Source organism: Ambystoma mexicanum, chromosome 12, assembly GCF_040938575.1.
Source record: "Ambystoma mexicanum isolate Mex_15411 chromosome 12, UKY_AmexF1_1, whole genome shotgun sequence".
In the NCBI taxonomy this organism is placed as follows: Eukaryota; Metazoa; Chordata; class Amphibia; order Caudata; family Ambystomatidae; genus Ambystoma; species Ambystoma mexicanum.
In genome coordinates this window covers 467,631,349-467,656,634 of record NC_090936.1, presented here as the reverse complement: position 1 = coordinate 467,656,634, position 25,286 = coordinate 467,631,349, and the positions used below count along the sequence as shown (strand labels likewise).

General features: G+C 45.2%; 1 protein-coding gene across 1 annotated transcript in view; it reads right to left on the bottom strand.

Moving 5' to 3' along the window:
- Positions 1 to 25,286, bottom strand: part of LOC138513675 (V-type proton ATPase 116 kDa subunit a 4-like) — a 241,387-nt gene that overhangs the window by 107,799 nt on the left and 108,302 nt on the right. Inside the window, exons 7-10 of the mRNA XM_069628738.1 lie at positions 24,659 to 24,785; positions 12,137 to 12,219; positions 10,299 to 10,392; positions 2,096 to 2,308 (exon numbers count right to left, since the gene is read on the bottom strand). Coding sequence (XP_069484839.1) covers positions 2,096 to 2,308; positions 10,299 to 10,392; positions 12,137 to 12,219; positions 24,659 to 24,785 — 517 coding nt within the window. The remainder of the gene's footprint in view (positions 1 to 2,095; positions 2,309 to 10,298; positions 10,393 to 12,136; positions 12,220 to 24,658; positions 24,786 to 25,286) is intronic.

The following is a 25,286-nucleotide window of genomic DNA, read 5'->3' as shown; positions in this document are numbered from 1 at the left end:
GCATGACTTTTTGAATACTCGATCTCTCTTCTCCACACCCCTTGTGGTGCTCAGTAAGTCGAACAGGTGAAATAAAGTCAGAGCACAAAAAGGGTTGGAGGAGAAGAGATATCTCTGGCTCTATTCAGAAAATATTTAGAGCAGGTAAACCAACCAGAAATGTACAGCCCTTTCGTCAGTGTGGGCTCCTATCCAAAACGATTCTAAGAGTATGAAAACTAAAAAAGAGTGAGATCCTAAAATCCACTGCAGTGCTCTATAAATTTAACATGTCCATGCTCGCACACAACTAGTGCTCTTACTCTAGTGTTCACGCCACAATCCATGATAATCATGCTGATAAAAGATATTGGGGTGCATGTGTTGTGAAGAACCATGTGGACGTTTTTCTTTTTATCTAGTGTATTCTGGCAGCGATTGATTATTTGTGCCTTAGAACCATTTTACCAACATCACATGGGTAGTGGATGATTGATTCGCTCCTATGGTGACATCACAGAGCGAGATGTGCAAAAACCCTTGAGCCAAAGGAGACCACAAGAGGTGAAATGACACAGCCTTAGACCCTGACAATCTCACAGGAAGCGGAAAAAGAGATAGTGTCAAAATCTGGCAAAAGTAGCTATATGTCAAGCAAAGGCTTTCAGGCAGAGGGGTGCGTATAGGTGTTGCTCCGGCAATCCCCTGGGGCACCTAAATGATGCCACTGCCATCAGTCACTGTGCCACAGAATGTACCGCGAGTGCAAGAGACCCATCAGACAGCGGATCTGAGAGCTGAAACAAATCAATTGTGTAGCGGGGGGTGGAGCAAACCATAGGGGTCGCAAGTACAACAGCTAAATAAAACCTGTGGCCAAGTGGTATCTGATGTCATTGGTTTAACGAGCATGTACCATACACATGTGGCCTATCAGGCATAGTGAGTGAACAACTACACGGCCGGATGGTACAACCACCCAACTTGCAGACTAAAGGACCTGGGTTGTAATGTCTTGCAAAAGATTATATGGAATTCGTTTTCTCAAATTGGCAATAAGACAGATTTCCTCAAGTCACAAGGAAGACGTTATCAGGGAATAGGAGAGGCGTAGGGCAATAATCTAAAACAAGTGGCCAATTTGGTGCAGGGTTTTATTCACTGCACCATAAACTCAGCAAGTCAACATAAGCATCCCAGTGTCTTCTGCTGCCGGTCTGTTCTGTGCTGCTATCTTACAGGCCACGCCAGGAACAACACCGCTCTCTGGTGGCCCCCCATGTCCACCATCCTTCAAAGCACTCTGAAGCAAAAGATGAATGTGACACTTTATGAAGACCCCACAATAAAATACATAAACTAAACATATGCAGTGGCATGTTCTTGCATAATGCATTCCCATAATTCACGCAGGTGGAAATGAGTGGATGAGCAGTAGAGCCGCGTAGAACCTTGGGTTCTGCTCAGATATTTTTAGATGAAAAAATAACTTAGGAGTTTTTGAACTCCAAAAACATGCCATTTCAAAGTTACGTTGGGAGGCATTTAAAGTTGGCACAAATCAGAATATTATAAATGCCAAGGTTGTACATGCCATCCTACTGTTCTACATTGCTAAATGTGAAAATACGCCTCAGTACATATATCTACTTCCGGGAGATTCTTCAAATAGACTTTCCCACATGTGCTTGGTCCCCCAGGATAACAGGAGTTTTCTGGCGTTTAGTTGTTTTCAATTGAGATTCTGTTTTGGATTTGAATACAGTTTTTCTTGAATTGTTTGTGTTTGCATGCCTGAAGAGTAACTTGCACTGTAATGGCTCATGGAGGAATTCAAAATCCTCAGTGACTGGCATGAAAGAAAGCCCTCCCTGTTTGTAGCCTTTGTCCTCATATCAAATGTTGGGTTTGCCATGATGGAGCGGATAGGTGCCGTTTTGTATGGTTTTCCATTGTGTACAGCTCTACGTTACAACATAACAACATGTAATAGTATTTTCAGCACCGGTGGCAGCTTTTCCAACAACTGACCTATTGATACCAATGTACATAGTGGATTCGTTTTGCGAAAAAGCTGCCCCCTCCGTTTAGCTCTGTTGGCTGAGTTTTTCCTTACCATTCCCCGATGAAGTGCCTTCTTGATACGCTCGGTGTCGGTCGCCGGGCGCCAAATCTCAGCGATAACACACTGCTGCGTGACATCAATGTTGCAGGAGTTGAGGACGTGGTAGATAGCCTTCATCTTCCTCACCTTGATGGTCCAGCTACTTAGATTCTGGGAAGCCTGATCCATCACCCGCTGGCGGTGCGACTCTGTCTGGGTGATCACCTGTGGGCAAAGAGGTGGGTTGTCTGAGATGTGAGCAACAGCTTGTGACAAGACTCAAAGGCCCAAGACCTCAATCTGTACAAACAATCCGTGCCTGGCGTCAGGCACGCCAAGTAGGGACACGAGCATGAGGGCGCAGATCTTCCACACTCTCCTCGTACGCAAACACCTGGCAACAGCATGGGCTGCACATGCAAACACCTGGCAACAGCATGGCTGCATATGCAAACATCTGGCAACAGCATGGGCTGCATATGCAAACACCTGGCAACAGCATGGGCTGCATATGCAAACACCTGGCAACAGCATGGGCTGCATATGCAAACATCTGGCAACAGCATGGCTGCATATGCAAACACCTGGCAACAGCATGGCTGCATATGCAAACATCTGGCAACAGCATGGGCTGCATATGTAAACATCTGGCAACAGCATGGGCTGCATATGCAAACACCTGGCAACAGCATGGGCTGCATATGCAAACACCTGGCAACAGCATGGCTGCATATGCAAACATCTGGCAACAGCATGGGCTGCATATGCAAACACCTGGCAACAGCATGGCTGCATATGCAAACACCTGGCAACAGCATGGCTGCATATGCAAACATCTGGCAACAGCATGGGCTGCATATGTAAACATCTGGCAACAGCATGGGCTGCATATGCAAACACCTGGCAACAGCATGGGCTGCATATGCAAACACCTGGCAACAGCATGGGCTGCATATGCAAACATCTGGCAACAGCATGGCTGCATATGCAAACACCTGGCAACAGCATGGCTGCATATGCAAACATCTGGCAACAGCATGGCTGCATATGCAAACATCTGGCAACAGCATGGGCTGCATATGTAAACATCTGGCAACAGCATGGGCTGTATATGCAAACACCTGGCAACAGCATGGGCTGCATATGCAAACACCTGGCAACAGCATGGCTGCATATGCAAACATCTGGCAACAGCATGGGCTGCATATGCAAACACCTGGCAACAGCATGGGCTGCATATGCAAACACCTGGCAACAGCATGGGCTGCATATGCACACATCTGGCAACAGCATGGCTGCATATGCAAACACCTGGCAACAGCATGGGCTGCATATGCAAACACCTGGCAACAGCATGGGCAGCATATGCAAACATCTGGCAACAGCATGGCTGCATATGCAAACACCTGGCAACAGCATGGGCTGCATATGCAAACACCTGGCAACAGCATGGGCTGCATATGCAAACACCTGGCAACAGCATGGGCTGCATATGCAAACACCTGGCAACAGCATGGCTGCATATGCAAACATCTGGCAACAGCATGGCTGCATACGGGTCATATACAGGCATTAGAGAAGATCACAGCAATTCTATGTGCTGCTTCTAACAATTAAGAAATAGTACATACAAATTCAAATGAAACCTTTTCCGGCTTTTTCCACACCACTCAGGACAGAGCTCTGGTTATTTCCAAGAAAGTTAACAAAATAGCTTGCCTTGGTAGCTGGCCTTAGGGGTAAAATAAAACCTTTATTGTTCACACGAAAAGGTGTTCTCAATCCTACAAATCTTTCAGTTTTAAAACCAAACATACACTGGTGATTTAAATTACATATATGAATATAAATCCAAAGACCCTGAATTTCACAAGAATTCTCAGAAGGTTTTCCTCCATGTGCGACATGGATGTGCAGTGCTCTGGCCTATCAATGAGTGGGGTTTGTAATTGAAGGGGATTGGGGCAGGTGTGCAATTGGTTTTTATAGGGGGCGGTGGCACAGAAGAAAGACATGTTACAAAATTCTAGCTGGAATCGAAAATATAAACAAAACCAGCCTTCAAATGGGCCTCATTCTAAGTTTGCCAGCCCGGAAACAACAGTGCCGGCGCCGGAGCCGCTGTGCCCGACAGGTCTGACCCTGCCAGACACAGCAGTCACAGCAGGCAAAGCTGTCATGGAAGCACTGGCACCGGTAACAATGATAACAATGGTAACAGTAGTGTAGAGGAGCACACCTTTCTTATATTGGCTTTCTCGCTTTGGTGCATACATTTCAAATCAATTCCTCAGGATTTTTAGGTGCTAACAGAGTCAGATTCTGAGCTAGAGAATCTAATATACATAGAACAATTTTGGGATCACTTTAGCAAAAATGACCTTGGCTCCGTGCACACTTTTGAGCATAAAACTATGCAGAAATGAATACTGTGTTTACTTGTGGTTTTACACCAGTTTTAATTATTTAAACAACGTTTTTTTGGTGGTAACTAGTGTACCCCATTCGTTTTCTAATTTCTTCAATGTTCAAAACATAAATTATTACACACTTTTAGCATTACTTCATGCTTGACAGTATACCAAAGTAAAGGATACGTGAAATATTTCCATATAAGTCACAATTCAAACAACAAAGTGTAACATTTTCTTCCCCCGTGGGTACATTTCCTATTGTTTTAAGAGAAACTTTAGTCCATATATCAAACTTTTAACTGGCTAGGAAGCCAATAGTCCTTTTGGTTGAGGGTTTCTCTAAGGCACTACGCGTTACGGGCTCTGAATGCCCTTCATCAGGTGCGGATCAGTAACTTGTTTCAATGGTTTTAGATTCTGAAAATTAAAAATAACATATATTTCTTTTCAGCTCCTTAATCATGGTTTGTTCAGCAAATATCATCATAATTACTATTGTCATTTATTATCAGTATAAATTTTGAACGTCACATACCTTAGATTCTGAAGATGTTATCTTCTTAAAAACATCTTAAACGTGTCAGTGTTGCTTTTTTGCAGTTGAATCTGGCTCTACGATTGTTCTTCCCTAAAGCACCGGAGGATGTTTTAGTCTGTGAAGAAAAAAATGAAAAATGTTTTTTTTTTTTAGGTTGTCTGTGGCTTTATTGTGTGTGGGTTTTTTGCTGGGGACAGTCGCTACATCATAGCGCTGTTTCCCAGTCACAAAACCCTGGTTAACTGATTCTGGAATATATTGCATTTTTCTGTGTCCATGTGGTTAGCGCTGCTCACCTCTGTCTAGTCGTCTCCCGGGGTAGCTTGGTTTCCTTTCACCAATCTGTCTGTCGTCCTTGCCTCCAGTCTGATGATGTTTTTCTCACTCCTTATTACGTGCGTCCTTTCATGGCAGCTCCTGGCTGCGGAGGATGGATTCTTCGTATCGCCCGGGTTTGCAAATCGGTTTTACCACGGGAACGCGATTTGCAAACCCGGGCGATACGAAGAATCCATCATCCGCAGCCAGGAGCTGCCATGAAAGGACGCACGTAATAAGGAGTGAGAAAAACATCATCAAACTGGAGGCAAGGACGACAGACAGATTGGTGAAAGGAAACCAAGCTACCCTGGGAGACGACTAGACAGAGGTGAGCAGCGCTAATTGCATGGACACAGTAAAATGCAATATATTCCAGAATCAGTTAACCAGGGTTTTGTGACTGGGACACAGCGCTATGATCTAGCGACTGTTCCCAGCACAAAACCCACACACAATAAAGCCACAGACAACCCAAAAAAACGAACATTTTTTTTTTCACAGACCAAAACATCCTCTGGTGCTTTAAGGAAGAACAATCATAGAGCCAGATTCAACTGCAAAAAAGCAACACTGACACGTTTAAGATGTTTTTAAGAAGATAAAATCTTCAGAATCTAAGATATTTGAGGTTCAAAATTTATACTGATAATAAATGACAATAGTAATTATGATGATAATATTTGCTGAACAAACAATGATTAAGGAACTGAACAGAAATATATGTTATTTTTAATTTTCAGAATCTAAAACCATTGAAACAAGGTACTGATCCGCACCTGATGAAGGGCATTCAGAGCCCAAAACGCGTAGTGCCTTAGAGAAACCCTCAACCAAAAGGACTATTGGCTTCCTAGCCAGTTACAAGTTTGATATATGGACTAAAGTTTCTCTTAAAACAATAGGAAATGTATCCACGGGGGAAGAAAATGTTACACTTTGTTGTTTGAATTGTGACTTATATGGAAATGTTTCACGTATCCTTTACTTTGATATACTGTCAAGCATGAAGTAATGGTAAAAGTGTGTAATAATTTATGTTTGGAAAATTGAAGAAGTTAGAAAACGAATGGGGTACACTAGTTACCACCAAATAAAACGTTTTTTATTATATTGTTTATTTATTATATATTATATATTGTTTAAATAATTAAAACTGGTGTAAAACCACAAGTAAACACAGTATTCATGTCTGCCTAGTTTTATACTCAAAAGTGTGCACAGAGCCAAGGTCATTTTTGCTAAAGTGATCCCAAAATTGTTCACCGTTAACAATGGTGCCAGTGCTTCTGTGTCCCCACTCCCATAGAGTCCTATGGGACTCTAGGGAATGTGGATTAACGAAATTAACAGCGCCTGACTTCCCGACTGCCGGACTTGTGTAGGGGAGGATTGGTCCAAAAGACCCCCCTTACCTACATCCCCTCCCCAGGTGAGGGCCATGACTCATCGGGCGTCCCCTCCTTACCACCAGGGCCCAGGTGGTGGATGGCTCACCTGCTGAAAACTTTGCCCAAACATATTGAATTTAGCTAGGGCCAGAAACCATTTTGTCTCATAAAGATGGTGTGAGCTCGGCGCACTGTAGCGCGGCCCCCGCCTTTGGAGAGTTTCAATTATCCCTGTGGCCGCAGCTCCCTGGCAGATCCGCTGTGAGCCCGTTCCCACGAACGAGACGGACGTGAGCTAGTGTAAGATACCAACACTGTAACATTTCACCTTCCGCAGTGTATCGCTGCCCCCAGCATGACAGCATGACCCGGCCAGCAGTGCCTGGGTGGAAAGAAAACTGAAAAATGGTCCTTTAATAAAAGCAAAAGTTCCCAAATACTAATGCCAAAACTACTTGCAATACGTGCATTTTCTCCACAAACCCCTTTGATTAGAAAATGTGTAAAACGTACAGATATGGCAAAATACATGTTCACATGGCATAAGCAATGAAGCACCCCCACCACTGCAGTTGTGTGCAAATAATAAAAGTGTCCCGGGGGGTTATTTGTTATGTGCCTCATTGAAAAGCTTACACCCCACGGTCCCGCGCCACAACCGAACTAATGCTGCTAGAGTGCAAAGAAAGACAAATGCAACCATACTGAGGGCTCATGTGAAGGACACGCGAGAATGCACTCTCCATGTGTGTAAGTCCAAGCCCCTTATGTGCCACTACCGTCATGTACGGTGGCAAGTCATTTCCTATGTGCTCCACCAACCTCACTACTACCTCACTAACTGCAAATGTATATGCATATAACACAATGTTGTAGTTGTTAAAACATAGTGTACAAATAATGTGCTCGGACTGGCTAAATTCGAGAGGCATTAGCAATGTTAAGATGTGAGCTTTGAAATGACTCAATTAGTATTGTATGTTATTTGAAAGTTTATGATGCTTTCACCGCAAATCGGCAACACACGAGAAAGATGCCTTTGTGAGTTTATGCAAGGCCATTCCCCCTCCCACCCAGTGGAGCCTGCCAGACGAGAGGGCAGAGGCCCGCGCCGCGCTGCTCCACCTCCCCCAACTAGGCTGGAGCCGCTTCAAAGATTTGTAGTCCCCTCTGCAGCACCAAAGGCCACGGCCCGCCACCTGCATTATTTACAGCCCAGTAGTAAACCTCCGCCTGAATACACAAATCCAAAGGCGCCCTCTCTTAAACCCCACAACCCACCGGATCACCTTAGGTTTATGGCCCCTGTAAAATTAGGACACCCAATACTATGGCAACATACAGCAGCACATTCATAACGACTTCTAACAAGACAAAAAGACATGTACCGCCTGTCCCATGCCCTGAGACCTAGCCCCACGACCTATGGTACCCGGTCAACAGGACGCTGGTAACCATGTACTGATGAATTGCCATCAAACCCCTCTCAAGGTGCATTCCTCCTGTGTTGCATTAACCTGTAGAATAACCTATTGAAAGATTTACTAAAGAAGATAATATTGGAATAACTGAATGACTGCGGTGTGCATGGCCTAGGGCAAATAAGTCAGGAAAAGACATTCATCTCCCACACTGGCCACAGTGGCACAACGACACCGCCCGGATGAACCCAGCAGACCTGCCAGGCCCAGCCCAACCCACGAGGCTGACCAGTGACGTCCTCCAGCCAAGGCCAACCACATCGCAGCAGCACCTATAGCTAGTCGTCGCCACCCAATCCCATTGAACTTGTGCCCCCTATAGAATGTAGGTTCTGATGACGTTTTTTGTAAATATATACGCCTGTCTTTGCTATTGTCAGACAGAGCGCTTTCGGAGTTTGCAGAGTTCTTTGCATGCCCTATTCTGATTGATAAACTCCCATTTACGCTCACCCGCACTTTGTCTTGGCCTTATTCCCATCCTGGGAGAGTCCTTCATTGTCTCTCATTGCGGGGAGGATCGTGCTGGTTGGGGACGCTTGCCTTCACTTGGAATAGTCCGGTGGCACTGGGAAGTCAGGCGCCGGTCATTTTTTCCAGGTCCGGTGGCAACCCGCCAGTAGCACTGGCACGGTTACCGTTGGACCCGTAATGAGGCTCATTTGTGGCTCTTTTAGTCCAATTTTATTAATAGGCCCTCAACAGCTTCCCAATCTGCCTACCCTGGTGTGGGGATGGCGAGCCTAGCGATCCTGTGGGAGAAAGCTGCCTTTGCCAGACAAGAAGCCGGGAAGATTAATGAAGCACAGTCAAATGGGAGGGCCCAATACATGCACGTAGATGAGGGCAATAACCCGGACGAGATGACCACTCCAACAACGTCACGCAGGAAAGGGCGGGGAAACCAGGAGGCTTCTTATAGGGTCAATGAGAACATGCATTCAGGGATACATGTGGTCACATAGATGGTCACTCCCAGCCTGGCTCCTCCCACCAGCGCAATCCCATTTCCAGGCTGTATTGTTCAGAACCAAGAGACCCTTTATCGAGGACGCGTACGTTATAAGTGGCGTGTACAAGCATACATAAACGTACACCCCCTGCAGCAGGGGAGAGACTACTACACTGCAAATGTAATCCTCTCTGTGTCTTGGAAGAAGGATGAGCTTCCAACCACGGTAAGGGGGGCAACTCCCCCTATCTCTACTTAAAAGCTCTAATGAACAGGACATTCTTATTTGAAAAACAAGCCACAAGGCCCATCTGCAGTGTCCATGGTAAGGCTTGCTCCTGACAGAGAGCCCCACCGCCCACCATTACTCAGCACTTTGATGCCCATGTGACCTTTCCAGGATTTTGGGAATTCGCCATCTGTGTCATCACTATGTCTGCCGCAAGGTTATTCTGTGCAACCGCTACCCTTTCTTTAATAAATAGAACATCTAATTGATGTTGTCTCTCTAAATATTTATATGGCTACACTTATGTCCTCAAAGTCTCCTTTTCTGCAGACTAAACATGATGTTCCGTTTTCCTCCTCCCTGCTGAAACCTTTGCTGCTGTAATACCTTTTTGTGGGAATTCCCTCATTTTAGAGACAGTCTTTGACGTCAAAAGAGGACACGTGGTCCCATTCTACACTGCCACTAGACATAACAGACCACATATGTTCCCCGCTTTATCTTCACTTTTTTCAGGACTATTGATCTCATATGTCTCTCCCAGGGCTTTCTGATTTGGAACAAAAAATTCTAACTGTAACCAGAACAATGCACTAGAAAGTGGTACCCTCGCTCCCACTACCTAGGCACCGCTATAGAACATAGTAGAGAATGTGCCTCTTGCATTACTGAGTCACATATGCTGCTGTTAAAACGTGACTTCTACAGTATCCCTCAGAAGACCAGGATGGGACAGGAAGCATCCGATTACCTCGAACTCTTCACATCTATACCTTCCACTGTCATGTCCTAATTAGCTGTTGTGGTGGTTCTGCATTCTGACAAATGATTGTTACCACACTTTTGAGTAACTTTGCCAGCGCTTGCATGGAGTATTGAGAGTAACTCTTACTGTATTCAAATCTTCAATCCGTGTGTTCACTCCGGCGGCCATCTCGCGACGTTCTGTCGCAGACTCAGGGCAGGCGTACAGTGTAGCACGAAAGCTGTCAGAAGCAGTGGCACAAAGAGCAACACAATAAGACACACAGTGGATCACGCACATGCAGCATCCATTTTGTGAACATTCTGATTCAAGATTTGTTAAACTAAAATAAGGCAACAGTATGCAAAACCTCTTTCAAGCATGTACATACAATATGCTAGAGACTCTAGCAAACGGTGCTAGAGTCTAATTGTTACAGTGATCTCCAGTATATCTGCGATCCCTGCACTTGCGCAATCTCAATGTCACCTGGCCTAGTAAGATCGCTGTCTGTCTTCCCTCTGTTCCCCTCCCTTGCCTCGTCGCGCCTTGAAACACTTGTGTATAGGTGCGTTATAAATGCCTTATCATATCATATCACACCACGTATGAGCGAGCCGTTACTGGGTCATAATGTGCCCGTATCAATGAAGCCATGCACAGGCTCCTTTTCTTGGCTTTTGGTTCACTCTTTGATTAGGTGATTTTGATCTTTTTAAGAGTGGGACCTGTATCATGGGGCCTTACCATTCGCTAACGTTGGCTTTAAATATGTGCCATGTCTGATATATTTGTAAGCCCCTCAATCAATCAATCAATCAATCAATCAATTTATTTGTATAGCGCTCTATCACTCAAGGCATCATGGCGCTCAAACAACTGATAGGATAGATGTAAACAAAACCCAGGTGTCAAAGGGGGTAAGTATCTCTGAGCTTTATCTAAAGAGAAACGTTTTGAGATGGTTTTTGAAGGATCAGAAATACTCAATTTTTCTTAAATTTTCAGGCAACGAATTCCAAAACCTGGGGCCGGCCACCCAAACGTTCTTTCCTGTACTTTGGTATCTGAAGGAGTGCTGCATTTGAGGATCTCAAAGAACGCACCAGGCTATATCTAACCAATTTCTCCTGGATGGCCAAGCATCCATTTCCATGTGTATTCAATATGAATTATATATTTATATGCTGTTTTATTATGTATTTTGCACTATTTGTTATGCGTTTTTGATATGTGATTAATAAAGATATGTTATTTTTATACTATCCTTGACCTGGCCTATCCCCTTCCTGGCCCTGTTTACTGATGTCTAACAATCTCGCTTGAATTGATTTAGCGAGGTGTACTGTGTGACCCACTCTTTCCTTCTAGTTTTTTGCTTTGCTGCTCCCCGGGTCCCCGTTGTAGGGGTTGCCTATCCTTGGTTACTTAAGCATCCATTTCCACCTAGTGCACGGTACATAATGCAAAGCGACTTAAACTGTACCCTCCTCCAACATTGTATGTGCTTGGCTTTCCAGTGATGAAGAATAGCCAGGGGGGAGCGAGGGCAGCCGGGCTCAAATCCTGGGAATCCAGGCACTCTCCTTTCTTTGCTGGCCGACTTATGCTGCCAAAACTCCTTTCCTTAAAGGCAATTGGCCATGCCTGCTTCTTGATGGATTACACAAAGCCTAGCGTCACACATGCAATGTATGCTTTATATTAATGCCATATAAATTTTGTATGTCTTAGGTAACGAAGAAAGAGATTAATACTAAACGTTCGTCATAATGTGTACAGTTGCTAATGTTTTTTAAAAGTTTATCTTTCTTAATGCGTTTTTGGGAATGACCAGAGTTTTTCTTGCTACCCGTGCAAAAATATGGAAACACAACACAAAAACAGGAAATGATGGAGAGGTGGAATGCTTGAAACTAGTAGCCAAGAAAGGGTAATCAGTAATGGCTGCCCAGCCCCTCATCCCCTCCTGTGACCACTCTCACCCTTCACAGATCTTTTTGATTTTCTGCCGCAGTTGCTCCCCTTGGAAAAATATGATGAAAACATTCTTCTTCACCTCTTCTTTCTGAAAATGAAAAAAAAACAATAAAAGAACACATTTCAAAATGGTTTATGCATTGCCTGGTGTAGCTCTCCATGAAACATTTGGCGGGAATGGATGACAGGCCCCACCACCCCTTTGCAGAGCCTTTCACTGGTCCTGCATCTATCTCAGGGTAAGCTGTACATTATCCTATTCCTTTCCCAGGCAATTCCACAAACCTTTCTTTAGTTCTTCTGCGGTGCTAAGGTATAGGAGCTCCTTGGGGTTCACACTCCTCCCAAATCACTTTTCTGCAGCCATTCTGCCAAACAGCTTTTTTCTGCGTTTCCGCTTTATTTCCCCTTCATGCACATCACACAGTCCTACCCTTCTCCATCAATAAACCAGACAACGACCCAGTTCAGCTTCTGGCGCAGCCACAATCAGCACACACTCTGCTGCTTCCCCGTGGGTGGCGCTTCCTTCCTGCACATCACACAGTCCTGCCCTTCTCCATCAATAAGCCAGACAACGACCCAGTTCACCTTCTGGCGCAGCCACAATCAGCACACACTCTGCTGCTTCCCCGTGGGTGGCGCTTCCTTCCTGCACATCACACAGTCCTGCCCTTCTCCATCAATAAGCCAGACAACGACGCAGTTCACCTTCTGGCGCAGCCACAATCAGCACATACTCAGGTGCTTCCCCGTGTGTGGCGCTTCCTTCCTGCACATCAGACAGTCCTGACCTTCTCCATCGATAAGCCAGACAACGACCCAGTTCAGCAGTTCAGCTTCTGGCGCAGCCGCAATCAGCACACACTCTGCTGCTTCCCCATGGGTGGCGCTTCCTTCCTGCCCATCACACAGTCCTGCCCTTCTCCATCAATAAGCAAGACAATGACCCATTTCAGATTCTGGCGCAGCCCCAATCAGCACACACTCTGGTGCTCCCCGTGGGTGGCACTTCCTTCCTGCCCATCACACAGTCCCGCCCTTCTCCATCAATAAGCCAGACAACGACCCAGTTCAGCTTCTGGCGCAGCCACAATCAGCACACACTCTGGTGCTTCCCCGTGGGTGGCGCTTCCTTCCTGCACATCACACATCCCTGCTCATCTCCATCAATAAGCCAGACAACGACCCAGTTCAGCTTCCGGTGCAGCCACAATCAGCACACACTCTGGTGTTTCCACGTGAGTGGCGCTTCCTTCCTGCCCATCACACAGTCCTGCCCTTCTCCATCAATAAGCCAGACAACGACCCAGTTCAGCTTCTGGAGCAGCCACAATCAGCAAACACTCTGCTTCTTCCCCGTGGGTGGCTCTTCCTTCCTGCCCATCACACAGTCCTGCCTTTCTCCATCAATAAGCCAGACAATGACCCATTTCAGCTTCTGGCGCAGCCACAATCAGCATACACTCTGGTGCTTCCACGTGGGGGGGGGGGGGGCTTCCTTCCTGCACATCACACAGCCCTGCCCATCTCCATCAATAAGCCCGACAACGATCCAGTTCAGCTTCTGGCGCAGCCACAATCAGCACACAATCTGGTGCTTCCATGTGGGTGGCGCTTCCTTCCTGCCCATCACGCAGTCCTGCACTTCTCCATCAATAAGCCAGACAACGACCCAGTTCAGCTTCCGGCGAAGCCACAATCAGCACACACTTGGGTACTTCCACATGGGTCGCGCTTCCTTCCTGCCCATCACATATTCCACCTTTCTCCATCAATAAGCCAGAGAACGACCCAGTTCAGCTTCTGGTGCAGCCCCAATCAGCACACACTCTGGTGCTTCCCTGTGGGTGGCGCTTCCTTCCTGCCCATCACACATTCTGCTCTTCTCCATCAATAAGCCAGACAACGACCCAGTTCAGCTTCTGGTGTAGCCACAATCAGCATACACTCTGCTACTTCCACGTGTGGGGCGCTTCCTTCCAGCACATCACACAGCCCTGCCCTTCTCTTTTTTACTTTTGGGGGGGGGGGTTCCCCCTTAACCCTCCCCCCTCCCCACATTTTCGAAAAAATTTGATGGGTTTTTTCCCCAAAAAATGTACGGTAAAAAACACTGCAAAAAAACATCCCGCAATGAAAGGACGTCGTACCCTGCCCATCACACAGTCCTGCCCTTCTCGATCAATAAGCCAAAAAATGACCCAGTTCAGCTTCTGGCGCAGCCACAATCAGCACACACTTTGGTGCTTCCACGTGGGTCGCACTTCCTTCCTGCCCATCACACCAGCTGCCCTTCTCCATCAATAAGTCAGACAACGACCCATTTCAGCTTCCCGCGCAGCCACAATCAGCACATACTCAGGTGCTTCCACGTGGGTGGCGCTTCCTTCCTGCCCATCACACAGTCCTGCCCTTCTCCATCAATAAGCCAGACAACGACCCAGTTCAGCTTCCGGCGCAGCCACAATCGGCACATACTCAGGTGCTTCCCCGTGGGTGGCGCTTCCTTCCTGCCCATCACACATTCTGCCCTTCTCCATCAATAAGCCAGACAACGACCCAGTTCAGCTTCCGGCGCAGCCACAATTAGCAGACACTCTGGTGCTTCCACGTGGGTGGCGCTTCCTTCCTGCCCATTACACAGTCCTGCCCTTCTCCATCAATAAGCCAGACAACGACCCAGTTCAGCTTCTGGAGCAGCCACAATCAGCACACACTGAGGTGCTTCCACGTGGGTGGGCTTCCTTCCTGCCCATCACACAGTCCTGCCCTTCTCCATCAATAAACCAAACAACGACCCAGTTCAGCTTATGGCGCAGCCACAATCAGCACACACTCTGGTGCTTCCACATCGGGGGCGCTTCCTTCCTGCACATCACACAGTCCTGGCTTTCTCCATCAATAAGCCAGGCAACGACCCAGTTCAGCTTCCGGCGAAGCCACAATCAGCACACACTTGGGTACTTCCACATGGGTCGCGCTTCCTTCCTGCCCATCACATATTCCACCTTTCTCCATCAATAAGCCAGACAATGACCCAGTTCAGCTTCTGGCGCAGCCACAATCAGCACACACCCAGATGCTTCCCAATGGGTGGCGCTTCCTTCCTGCCCATCACACATTCTGCTCAGGCACCCAACAAAGGCTGCAGGCGGAGTCACAGCACAGCGAGAAGCTGCCAGTAACCCCTTACTCCAAACATGCCCAAGGTCGAAAACTGCATTGGGGATAGATGGCAACAGAGCAGGATTCCACTGAAGGACAGTTGAAATCTACAGCTAGGCGCACACCAGGGGGCGCACAGCTGATATTTATCCATCTGAATGAATGCAAAGTAGCTCAAAGCGGGAGGTGGTGGGTGGGGGGGGGAGTGCATAAGGATGCGGGAAATGTATTCGAAGCTCCAAAGATGGAGACACACACGGATCAGTGAATCGTGTCAGAAGCTGCCAGGCAGAACACAGATGACATATTAAACAATCATTGCACACAACGTTTTCTATTATAAGAGCGATTACAAACTAAGCAATGAGGACTTCATCGTTATCTTGGCGGGCATGCCAAGAAGATTGACATCCATGGCATGGATAGCACCACATCTCCAGCTGTGCCCAAGGGAAATGTGACATGCTGCATCTGTGTAATGAGGGACCGTAATTACAACATTTGCAGATATTTGGGTGTCCATGGAGGCAATATTTGCTAACATTTTTAATGATTGGTGCATAAGCAGTGGTCGAAGTGGGCAGGAGCGGTTGAGAGTGGTGCTCCTCTACTTTTTAAAATTAAGTTTTACTGTTCTCATGCTTTTATTTTCAAAAGAAACCGTTCCGGAGTGGGCCTGTATTGTGCGTGGAGGCAATGGGGGTTATGGGGAGCTGGGGCAGGCAGCAGGGAACATCATTCCACTACTTCTTTTCATACACTTCCACCACTGTGCATAAGATATTTTCCAACCCCCAGCCAGTCCCAAGACCCTCTGCTCTGCTGAATTTTCCCCTACCCCTGACCATCTTTCCCCTTCTCTGCTATTAATCTCCCCTGATGATGATTGCTGTGCCTTACGGACCACATCCGTGAAATTCAGACAGAACTTGACCAATTGGTTGAGAGCAAATGACACCTAACTACCCTGACATGCTTGTATCCACTGACTACTAACCTGAAGTTCTACTTGCACCCCATTACCAGGCTATTTGAATCCGCCTCTTTCTTCCTGCAATGGAATGTTCCTGGTGCCTGTATATTATTACTGTGTATATTATTATTTTATATTCGTCCCAAGAATACCTGCAACTGTAAAACTTTGTTTCTGGACCTAGATCCTGCCTTGTATATATCTGCCTACTGTAACTTGTCTGATGTCCCTGTACTGTCCTACTTACCATGTACCTGTAAATAAGTTGAGCATATTCCTGTCTTGTGCGCCCTGATGCCCGAGGGTCTGGCGCGCTCTATAAATAATTAAACTAAACTAAACTAAACATCACTCAACAAGTAAGGAACTCACTTCCCAGGTGAGCACTCCTAAATAGATCCCTTTCTGACCCTCCTGCAAGCTGAAGCACCCACTGGTGAGCTGCCCTTTGAGTCTGGGGCCATTGATTGAGTCTTTAAAAAAGGATGCATTTGCTGTTTTCTTTCCCCTACCGTCGTTTGCTACCACTGGCCCTCTCCTCTGATTGGTGGGCCTGAAAGCTCACCTGCCTCCTTTTCCCCACAAATGTGAACTCATCGGGCAGATTGCATGGACAGCCAGTGAGGGAAAGGCAAAGAGTGACACCTGTTTGCCTGTTCACTGGGGCACCGAAGCCTCACTTCTGCCAATTCCCCTGCCCAGCAGACTGATGACCAACCAGGTGTGGTAGACCACTATCGCGCCTAGAAACACTTGCGTACAGGCGCGATATAAATGCCATATCACATCATATCACTGTTAGCTCTGCTCTGGTGTAGCAGACGAATTCTTACCCTGGGTCATTTCCTGCCTCAATTGTTCCCCAGATACCTTGTTGCTTAAATAATAACATTTAGCCTAGTCGCCATCCTGCTGTTATCACTGCTCCCCGGGCCCTTGATTATTTCATGCACTAATTGCTGCCTTAATTATTAACCCTGTCTACTTCTGATCCCTAGAATAACTGCTCCTAGATAAATTGGTGTATTCTTTTTTTCGCCCCAGTGCAATTTGCCCCTGTTGCCCTGGATTAAATATTGCATTATTGTTTACTTTGGATTAATTGTCAAATCACTAGTATTTGCTTCCTAGTGCCCTAGATTGATACCCCAGTGCAACTTGTTCCTTCACACCGTAGCTTTATTGTTGCCCTCAATGTTATTTGTGATTGCTGTTGCCGTTAATGTACATTGTTGCATTATGGTTTGCATTACACTGGTTGTCACTGGTTGTCACCCACTGTAACTTGATCCTTAGCACCCTCATTAGTTTTTGCCATACAATTCATTTTCGAAATAATTGTTACATTAATGGTTACATTGGAGGGATTGTTGTATTAATTGGTGGAGCAGATGCATTGTTGCACTATTTCTTGCATTCAATCAATTGTCACTCCTCTGTCATGTATTTGCCTTTTAGTGTCATAAATTGTCACCCCAGTGCAACTGCTCTCTAACACCCTAGATTTATTGTTGCCATAGATTTGATATTTCAATTGTTATTGCAATAACCTTTGCCCTGGATTTAGTTTGCGTTATTGTTTATATTCGATTAAATGATCCCAACTGTACTTTGCTCCGTAGCACCATAAATGAATTGTTGCACTGTTGTTTGCACTAGATTAATAGACACCCATTACCATTTGCTCACAAGCACCTGAGGGAAATGATTACACTATTCTTTGCCTGACATGAAATGTTGCTCCATTGTTACTTGCTCTATAGCACCCTGATTAATTGTTGCCATGGAAATATTTTTGAATTCATTGTTGCATTCACGATTGCCCTAGATTAATTGTTGCATTATTGTTTGCATTATATATATATATATATATATATATATATATATATTTTTTCATTATTATTGTTTAATCAAAGAAAAGATTTTTACAATATTGTTGTCTGTAATCATGTATGATCAAATCTTACATTTCTCAGTAAGTCTTAAATTTCTTAACACGTGTGCATCTCAAGTAGGTTGACGGTAATGTATTTCAGGATTTTTGCTGTGGCTATTTGCCAGTTTGTTCTGTCGCCTCCGATAGGCCTGCACCACCAGGTTTCTTCCTCTTGTAATATGTCTATTCCCGCAGGATCCGCAAGATATCGCTGCCTTATTGTGCGAGTTGCGGGACATACCATTAACAGGTGCCGTATGGTTTCTTGTGCAGGCGGCGCTATGTTGAGGCAAAATCGACATTTGTCGGTTTGTGCCATCCCTCTGATGTGTAGTACTTCATTTGTTTTGAATAGGTTGAGACGTGCTCGCAATATTAGGTTGCGAGCCTGTTTGTTCGGAAATCTTTTGAGTATATGTTGAAGTTCGTTTTGTTTTTTCGTGCTGGGTGTGAGATGTGAGGTCAGATGTAATTTTGCCGCTGAGTCCAAAGTCTTTATCCAGTCTGCATCTTTCAATTTTTTCAGGACTTTGCACGGGTTGAGTATTAGTTCTTCCTCATCCGCTGCAATTGCATGGAGTAAGGCTTTGTTGTCTCTTTGCCACTTTGTTAGCATAACAGATTTTCCTGCTTCCATTTCGCAATTGATCATCTTAAAAATGTTGTTGGTTTCGGACATTCTGCATTTCCTGTACAGCATAATTGTGTTGCAGTGTACAGAGCATTCCAATGACTGCAGGCTCAACTCGCGTCTTATGGCGTCCCCAGACGTTGAGTTGGGTAGCTTGAGCACCTGTCGCCAAAATGCGGCTTCTAATTTAGGCCATATTTTCATTGGAATAGATGGCATGGCTTCTGTGCCGTATGTTACCGCTGGCACCACCTTCATTTTGTAAAAATGGATGGTTGGGATGAGGGAGAATTTTCCGCATTTGCATTATGTTAATAGTCGCCCACTACAATTTGCTCAGTAACACCGTTGATACACTGTTGCATTATTGTTTGCAATAGAATGATTGTCGCCGCACTGGCACATGCTCCCTAGTACCATCGATTCATTGTGCGTTACTATCGGCATCAGATTGACTGGTGCCCCATTGTAATTTGCTCCCTAGTGCCTAGTTTAATTGCCAACCCAGTATAACTTGCTACCTAGCACCCTAAACGTTTGTTGGCATACATGTATTTTGTAATTAATGGTTCAATTAACTATTAACCTAGATACATTGTTCTATTATTGATTTGATTACATGATTTGTCACTCTGGTGCAATATGTGCCACAGCTCCCTATCTTAACTCGTTCATTATTTGCTGCATTAGATTGTCACCCCACTGCAATTTGCACCTAACACCCTAGATTTTAATTGCCACAGAATAATATTCAAAATTAATGGTTGCCCTAAAATGAATTGTGCATTAAAGGTTGTCCTAGATACATGGCTGCTTTTTTGTTTGCATTTTTATTGCCACACAGTTGACTGATACATTGTTCCATTATTGTTTGCATGTGAGCGTCTGCCCACTTTAATTCTCCCGACGGTGCTATTTACTAGCTGGAATCATGGGATTGTTTTGTGACTCGTTGCTGCATTGCTTTGTGCCCTGGATACACTGTCAGGTTATCTTTTGCCTTAGATGAACTATTGCCCCACTATAATGTGATCCCTAGTCTCTGGATTAGTCTTTGCCAGAGGAGTATCTACTGATTTCATTGTTGGCTTTGTATTAGTAATTGCATTAACAGTCTCCCATGAATGATACTCGGTTGTACTTTGGTTGCAATAGAATCATTGTCACGCCTGTAAAATCTACTCTCTAGCACCATAGTTTTATTGTTGCCCTGAATGAGTTGCTGCATTATTATTGTCCCGGATACACTGCTGCATTATTGTTTGCATCAGATGACATGTCGCCCCACTGTTAATCTGATCCTCAGCCCTCAGGTAGTTTGTTGTATTATTGTTTGCATTAGATTTAAGGTTGCCCACTTGCTCCATGGCTTAGTTTTTGCTGTAATCATTGTCCTTGGCCACTGGATTAGTTGTTGCTGTAACCATTGTTCTGTGTTTACTGTAACATTAATCACTGCCCTACTTAACAATGACCCTCTTTATTTGTAGTCCCCATGTTAAGCGTATGGAGTCACTCACTGTTTCTTGCTCACTATATTTTGCTGCCTGGTTGACCCAGACTAATTAATTGCACACAGTGTCAATTATCGGATCTGTATCCAAAACCTGCAGTCAGAAGAACGACTTTGCAGAAGGTAACCGTGAACAATGCCGCCTGTCTATTTTGTGGGATCTCCCTACAGCCCCACCTCCCGCAGCATTGTCCCCCTGCCACACTCCCCCCTCCACTTACCTGTACAGGCCACTAAACCTGTCCAATCGCGGTCTCCATTCCAGTTCTCTGAAACCCTGACGTACTGCGTTCCGTGCTTCATGACACGGTCTGTTGACGACTGGGTTTCAGGGACGTGGTATGGAAACCGCAAATGCAATTTTCACCGCTTTGCCCTTGCTCTCCGATCACCCAAAAGTACTTACGCCCAATCTGTGTTTGATGCATCATTTTTGAAGTTCTCATGCTTTCGCCTTGCTACCACTGCCCCCCACCCTGCCCCCCAATTTCAGGACAATTAAAGGGCACCAGAATTTGAAATTAATTAACTACTCACAGACAATATTAACTAATCCTGTACACCTCCTACTCTTTTCTATTACATATATTACCATCTGCAGCAAAATGACTCACCCAAGGGAATAAAAACCTGAAAGAGGAAACAAACAGCTGCCACAGAAATAAGTATAAGACACCCACTGCAATACACAAGTCCCCAGAACCTCAGACAAGATCCCCACAGAGATGAGAGATTGAATACAACACCATGACCAAAGAGTCTATACAGCGTATTGTATCCTTCCACGTACAAACCAACCCAACTCCTAGCCTATTGCATCCCACATGATAACTGCCTGGAGAAAGACACCATGACAGGAAACAGCAGGAAACCACAAGGGGCTTCCCACTAATCACCAACCAGTCCATGATCAGGGCACACAACCACACAAGAGGAACACTCAGCACACATAGGAGAAATGGAAAAACCATTGGCCATGCATCCCTAATTAAGAGGGATGAAGAAACCAGACTCTGCATTACTATGGATGAGACCCTTCCACGCAGAAAGAACAGACACCGCCGGGCTAGTCTGACTCAGTTCAAAGTACACGACAAGTATGAAGCTTATCACTGATGCTTTTCAACATATAACATGGCCCCACTCAGGTGACTCAAAAACTCTATGAGCTCACCTGCTACAACTATACAGAGAGCACACAAATCATCTTCAGAATAACCACCAATAAGGACGCTGGCAGCTCCCTCAACAATTGCCCTTCGCAAAAAAACACCTGGGTGACTTATAACAATTTAAATCTAAACCCGAACCAGACAGAGATTGTGATCTCTCTTCAGCACAGCACAAGCAGGACTACTGGGGCCCGCAGAAATGGCATTGACCCGGAACGCTCAAAGGTGATCGAGAACATTGGGATTATGGTCAATGGATTTACATTGAAGCCACAAATCAATACATTAGCAAAGAAATGTTTCTAACACCTACCCTTGACGAGTCGGATCATCTCCTTGCTTATTCCCACGCAGGACACTAACCCTTGTATCTTTGGTACTATCTACAATAGAGTAGGCAAACAGTATGCACCTGGGCATGCCAGATTCGATTACTAAGATTCTTGAAACAGATACAGAATACATGGGCAAGACTGATTCTTAGCCTTGAACGGCAGGAGCACATTATGTCAGCTCTAAAATCGCTCCATTGGTTACCGGTCAATAAAGGATTTGTTTCAATAGAGCCAGTCAGGGTCACCGAGATCATCACTCACCAACCAAGTACACTACGTAGATCCCGCGACAAAGTGCTTTTGGAAACCATGGGATAAGCCAAAAAAAGATAGGTGGACCTGCTTTCTCTAACATTGTGGTGAAACTCTGGAACTCTCACTCAAAGATAATCCACACAATCAAAGATCACTTGACTGTCAGGAAAACCCAGATTATCTGGCTTTTTATCTCACCAGGATAGCCTTGACAACCTGCTGGCAGTCAACAACCAACACACCTGGCAAATGTTCCAAATACATTCTGGGTCCCCCAGGAAATCCCAATTAACACCATCACCCTCAAACGCTCAAAAGCACTGGACACATACCAACTACGCTGCCCCCACTAGCCACACCAAAAACCCACCATCAGACCTCAAACACCACAGAACTACACCTTAATAAACAACTTGACTTGCATACCACCCACCCCCCAGCCAATTCCTCCTAGCAACATGAGCACACAAGGTTACCCTCAGGACAAACTAAAAACGTATGAGGCTATAGTGAGTATCTGTGCTTTGATGCACACCGTCTTGAGTTCCTGCTGCTTGGGATGGTGTAATGTGGCCTGCCTCTGACCAAAGTCAATCAATGTTTGCAAAATATACACCACATCCTTAGCGCATGGTTACGTGAGCCTTAGTGTATATTGAAGAAGAGCCTTTCCGGATCAAATATAAGTAAATGCTAATAAATTAGCTTTTATGTTAATATATATCATTACCACTTCAAAACCACTCCCACATTCCTATTAATGCTCAATTGGTAGTAATTGTCCTAATGCCAACACAAGTAAACATTCTCTAAATACACTTATAACATGTTCCTCAGTGCATATCAGTGCATTTGCAAAAAACCCCCACATTTCTGTCAACAAACAACCTCCACATTCCCATTAGTGCTCAAGTGGTAGTATGTGACCTAATGCCAACCTGAGAATTCACTCTCTCCGCGAATTCATAACATGTTCCTCAGTGCATGCGGTACATTTACAAACAATATCCACATTTCTGTGGCCCTAATACCGATTTGTCTTGTTTCAAATGGATTTGCAGCATGACTGTCACTGCAAAGCTGTACCACTACATTGGTGTGGCCCCTGGTCCAACACGTGTTTCGACCCTTCTCCAGGCCTTTATCAAGGCTGGGCAAGTAACCCAAAGGTATCTATAGTATGTATATACTGTACTGATGAGCCATCTCCTGCAATAAATAGAGAGAATGAGTGCGGGTTAAAGGGTGACAACACTTCTGTGCCTGAACAAATGACACCTAGAAACCGACCTTGAGCAGAATCCAGAATACTTCCGCTCTGCACGCAGCAACTCACCAGCAAAGCTGTCTTGCACTGTTCCTCTGCTCCCCTGCCCTCTGTTTCAGATTTGCCAGAGCACGTGTGATCATGCACATGGTGGTGGTGTACGGTATACATGCCAGCACAAAACAAGCCGCACGCACTTCACCACATTGCAACAACACATAAGCCGGAGCAACAGCACACGCGGACTGACACCGATCCAATATCCACACCAAAGCTCAGCACCCGGTATATACCGAGTTGAAGCCGCCAACAGAACACCACTCCTCTCACTATCCTACGCCCTCTTCACCTTACTAACCCATCCCACCTTTTCGTTTACAGATCCGCCAGAGCGCCTGGGGACCAATTCCGTTGGTGACGGTGCATGGTACAAATAGCTTTAACATTTAACATAACATATAGAGGCAAAGTACTTAATACAGGTTTCTTCCCTGACCTGACAAGGTAGATTGTACTACATTGAAGTGTGTCTAGGCATTTTCCACCTGGAATCTGAAATGTACACTCATGATTGTCTTTTGCAATTAATGTGTATTATTTTTTAAAGAAATAGTGTGTTGCTACTGCATGTAGGTATTCAACTGTAACGCAAAAAGAATCATCCCCAACTACCATCAAGTAAAATGTCACAGTATCGCACTGTTTTATTTCCATACAGCAAGGGAGGTCATGTGTTATCAATTCACATATTAGGGTGGCCTCACAGTTTGATGGAGTCCACAAATATCTTCTGGGTTGTTCTACTTTATACTCACAATAGAGCATTAAAATAAAAAGGCACCATTTTGTAAATGAATCGGTAGAGAATGTGCATTGTCACACACAGTAAGAAAGGGCCACGAGTCAATCCCAGCAAATGATGCTCAAAATGGCTGCAATTCTAACATACAGTTTATGTTTCCTTGCTATAGGCTAACTCTATGCTTCAACAGTGAAGGATGTGCTGAGAGCCCTGTAAGAGTTGAGCAAGGTATGGTTAGAAAGCAGGTAATTCAATGACTGCACATTTTGCTTTATAAAAAAAAAAAATAGGAACATATGGTAAAAATTCCAGCAAAAAATGAATCAATTTTTACCACATAGATCAAAACTCATAACGCGGGATTTAGAAGACACCAACAGATGCAAGGCTAGCTATTGTCTTTAATCATTTGGATGAGTTTTAAGAGCGGGAAATGCATGAGGTACGGTGAGATTGGAATGGGGCTCCCACCTACCGTGACAGGGTCCTCCAAGGCGATTTCCAGCTCAGCGTATTTCAGGTAGATGTTTCCCCGACAGACGCGCCACAGTAACCGCTCGAAGGCAGCCATCCTTTCTCTCCCAATGACCCCAGCTATGAACCTGTGCAGGGAGAAAGGTTGAAACCACACATGTCAGAATGTCAGAATTGTACAGAGAGGTACAGGAGTTTTTTTTTATGGCAGTTATATGTCTTGCCCTTACTGCCCCTACCCCCCACCCCCACCTACTTACTATTAGCCAGACCAGTAGGCTAGGGAGGCATTTTGGAAACATTTAAGAAGATGTAACCAGTTGTGTTTCCATCTTGAAGGACTGATATTGTCCATAATAACTGAGAAGGTATGATGTTGAAGCTACTAACCTGACTGTGGCATCTGTAGTTTCCCCCTGGGAGAAAGGAATTAATAAAGCATTTGCTGAGATGAAGGTTTTAAGCATTTCACATTCTTGGGGGCCAAAAAGTAATTAAAGGATGGTGAGACCTCTGATATTTTGCATCTCTTTACAAATTCTGCATTGCTGAAAACTACGAGTCCCAAAATGCTTAGCATCAGTCAGTCACAACATATATGGAGACTATGCAAGTGCTGTGGCACTTGC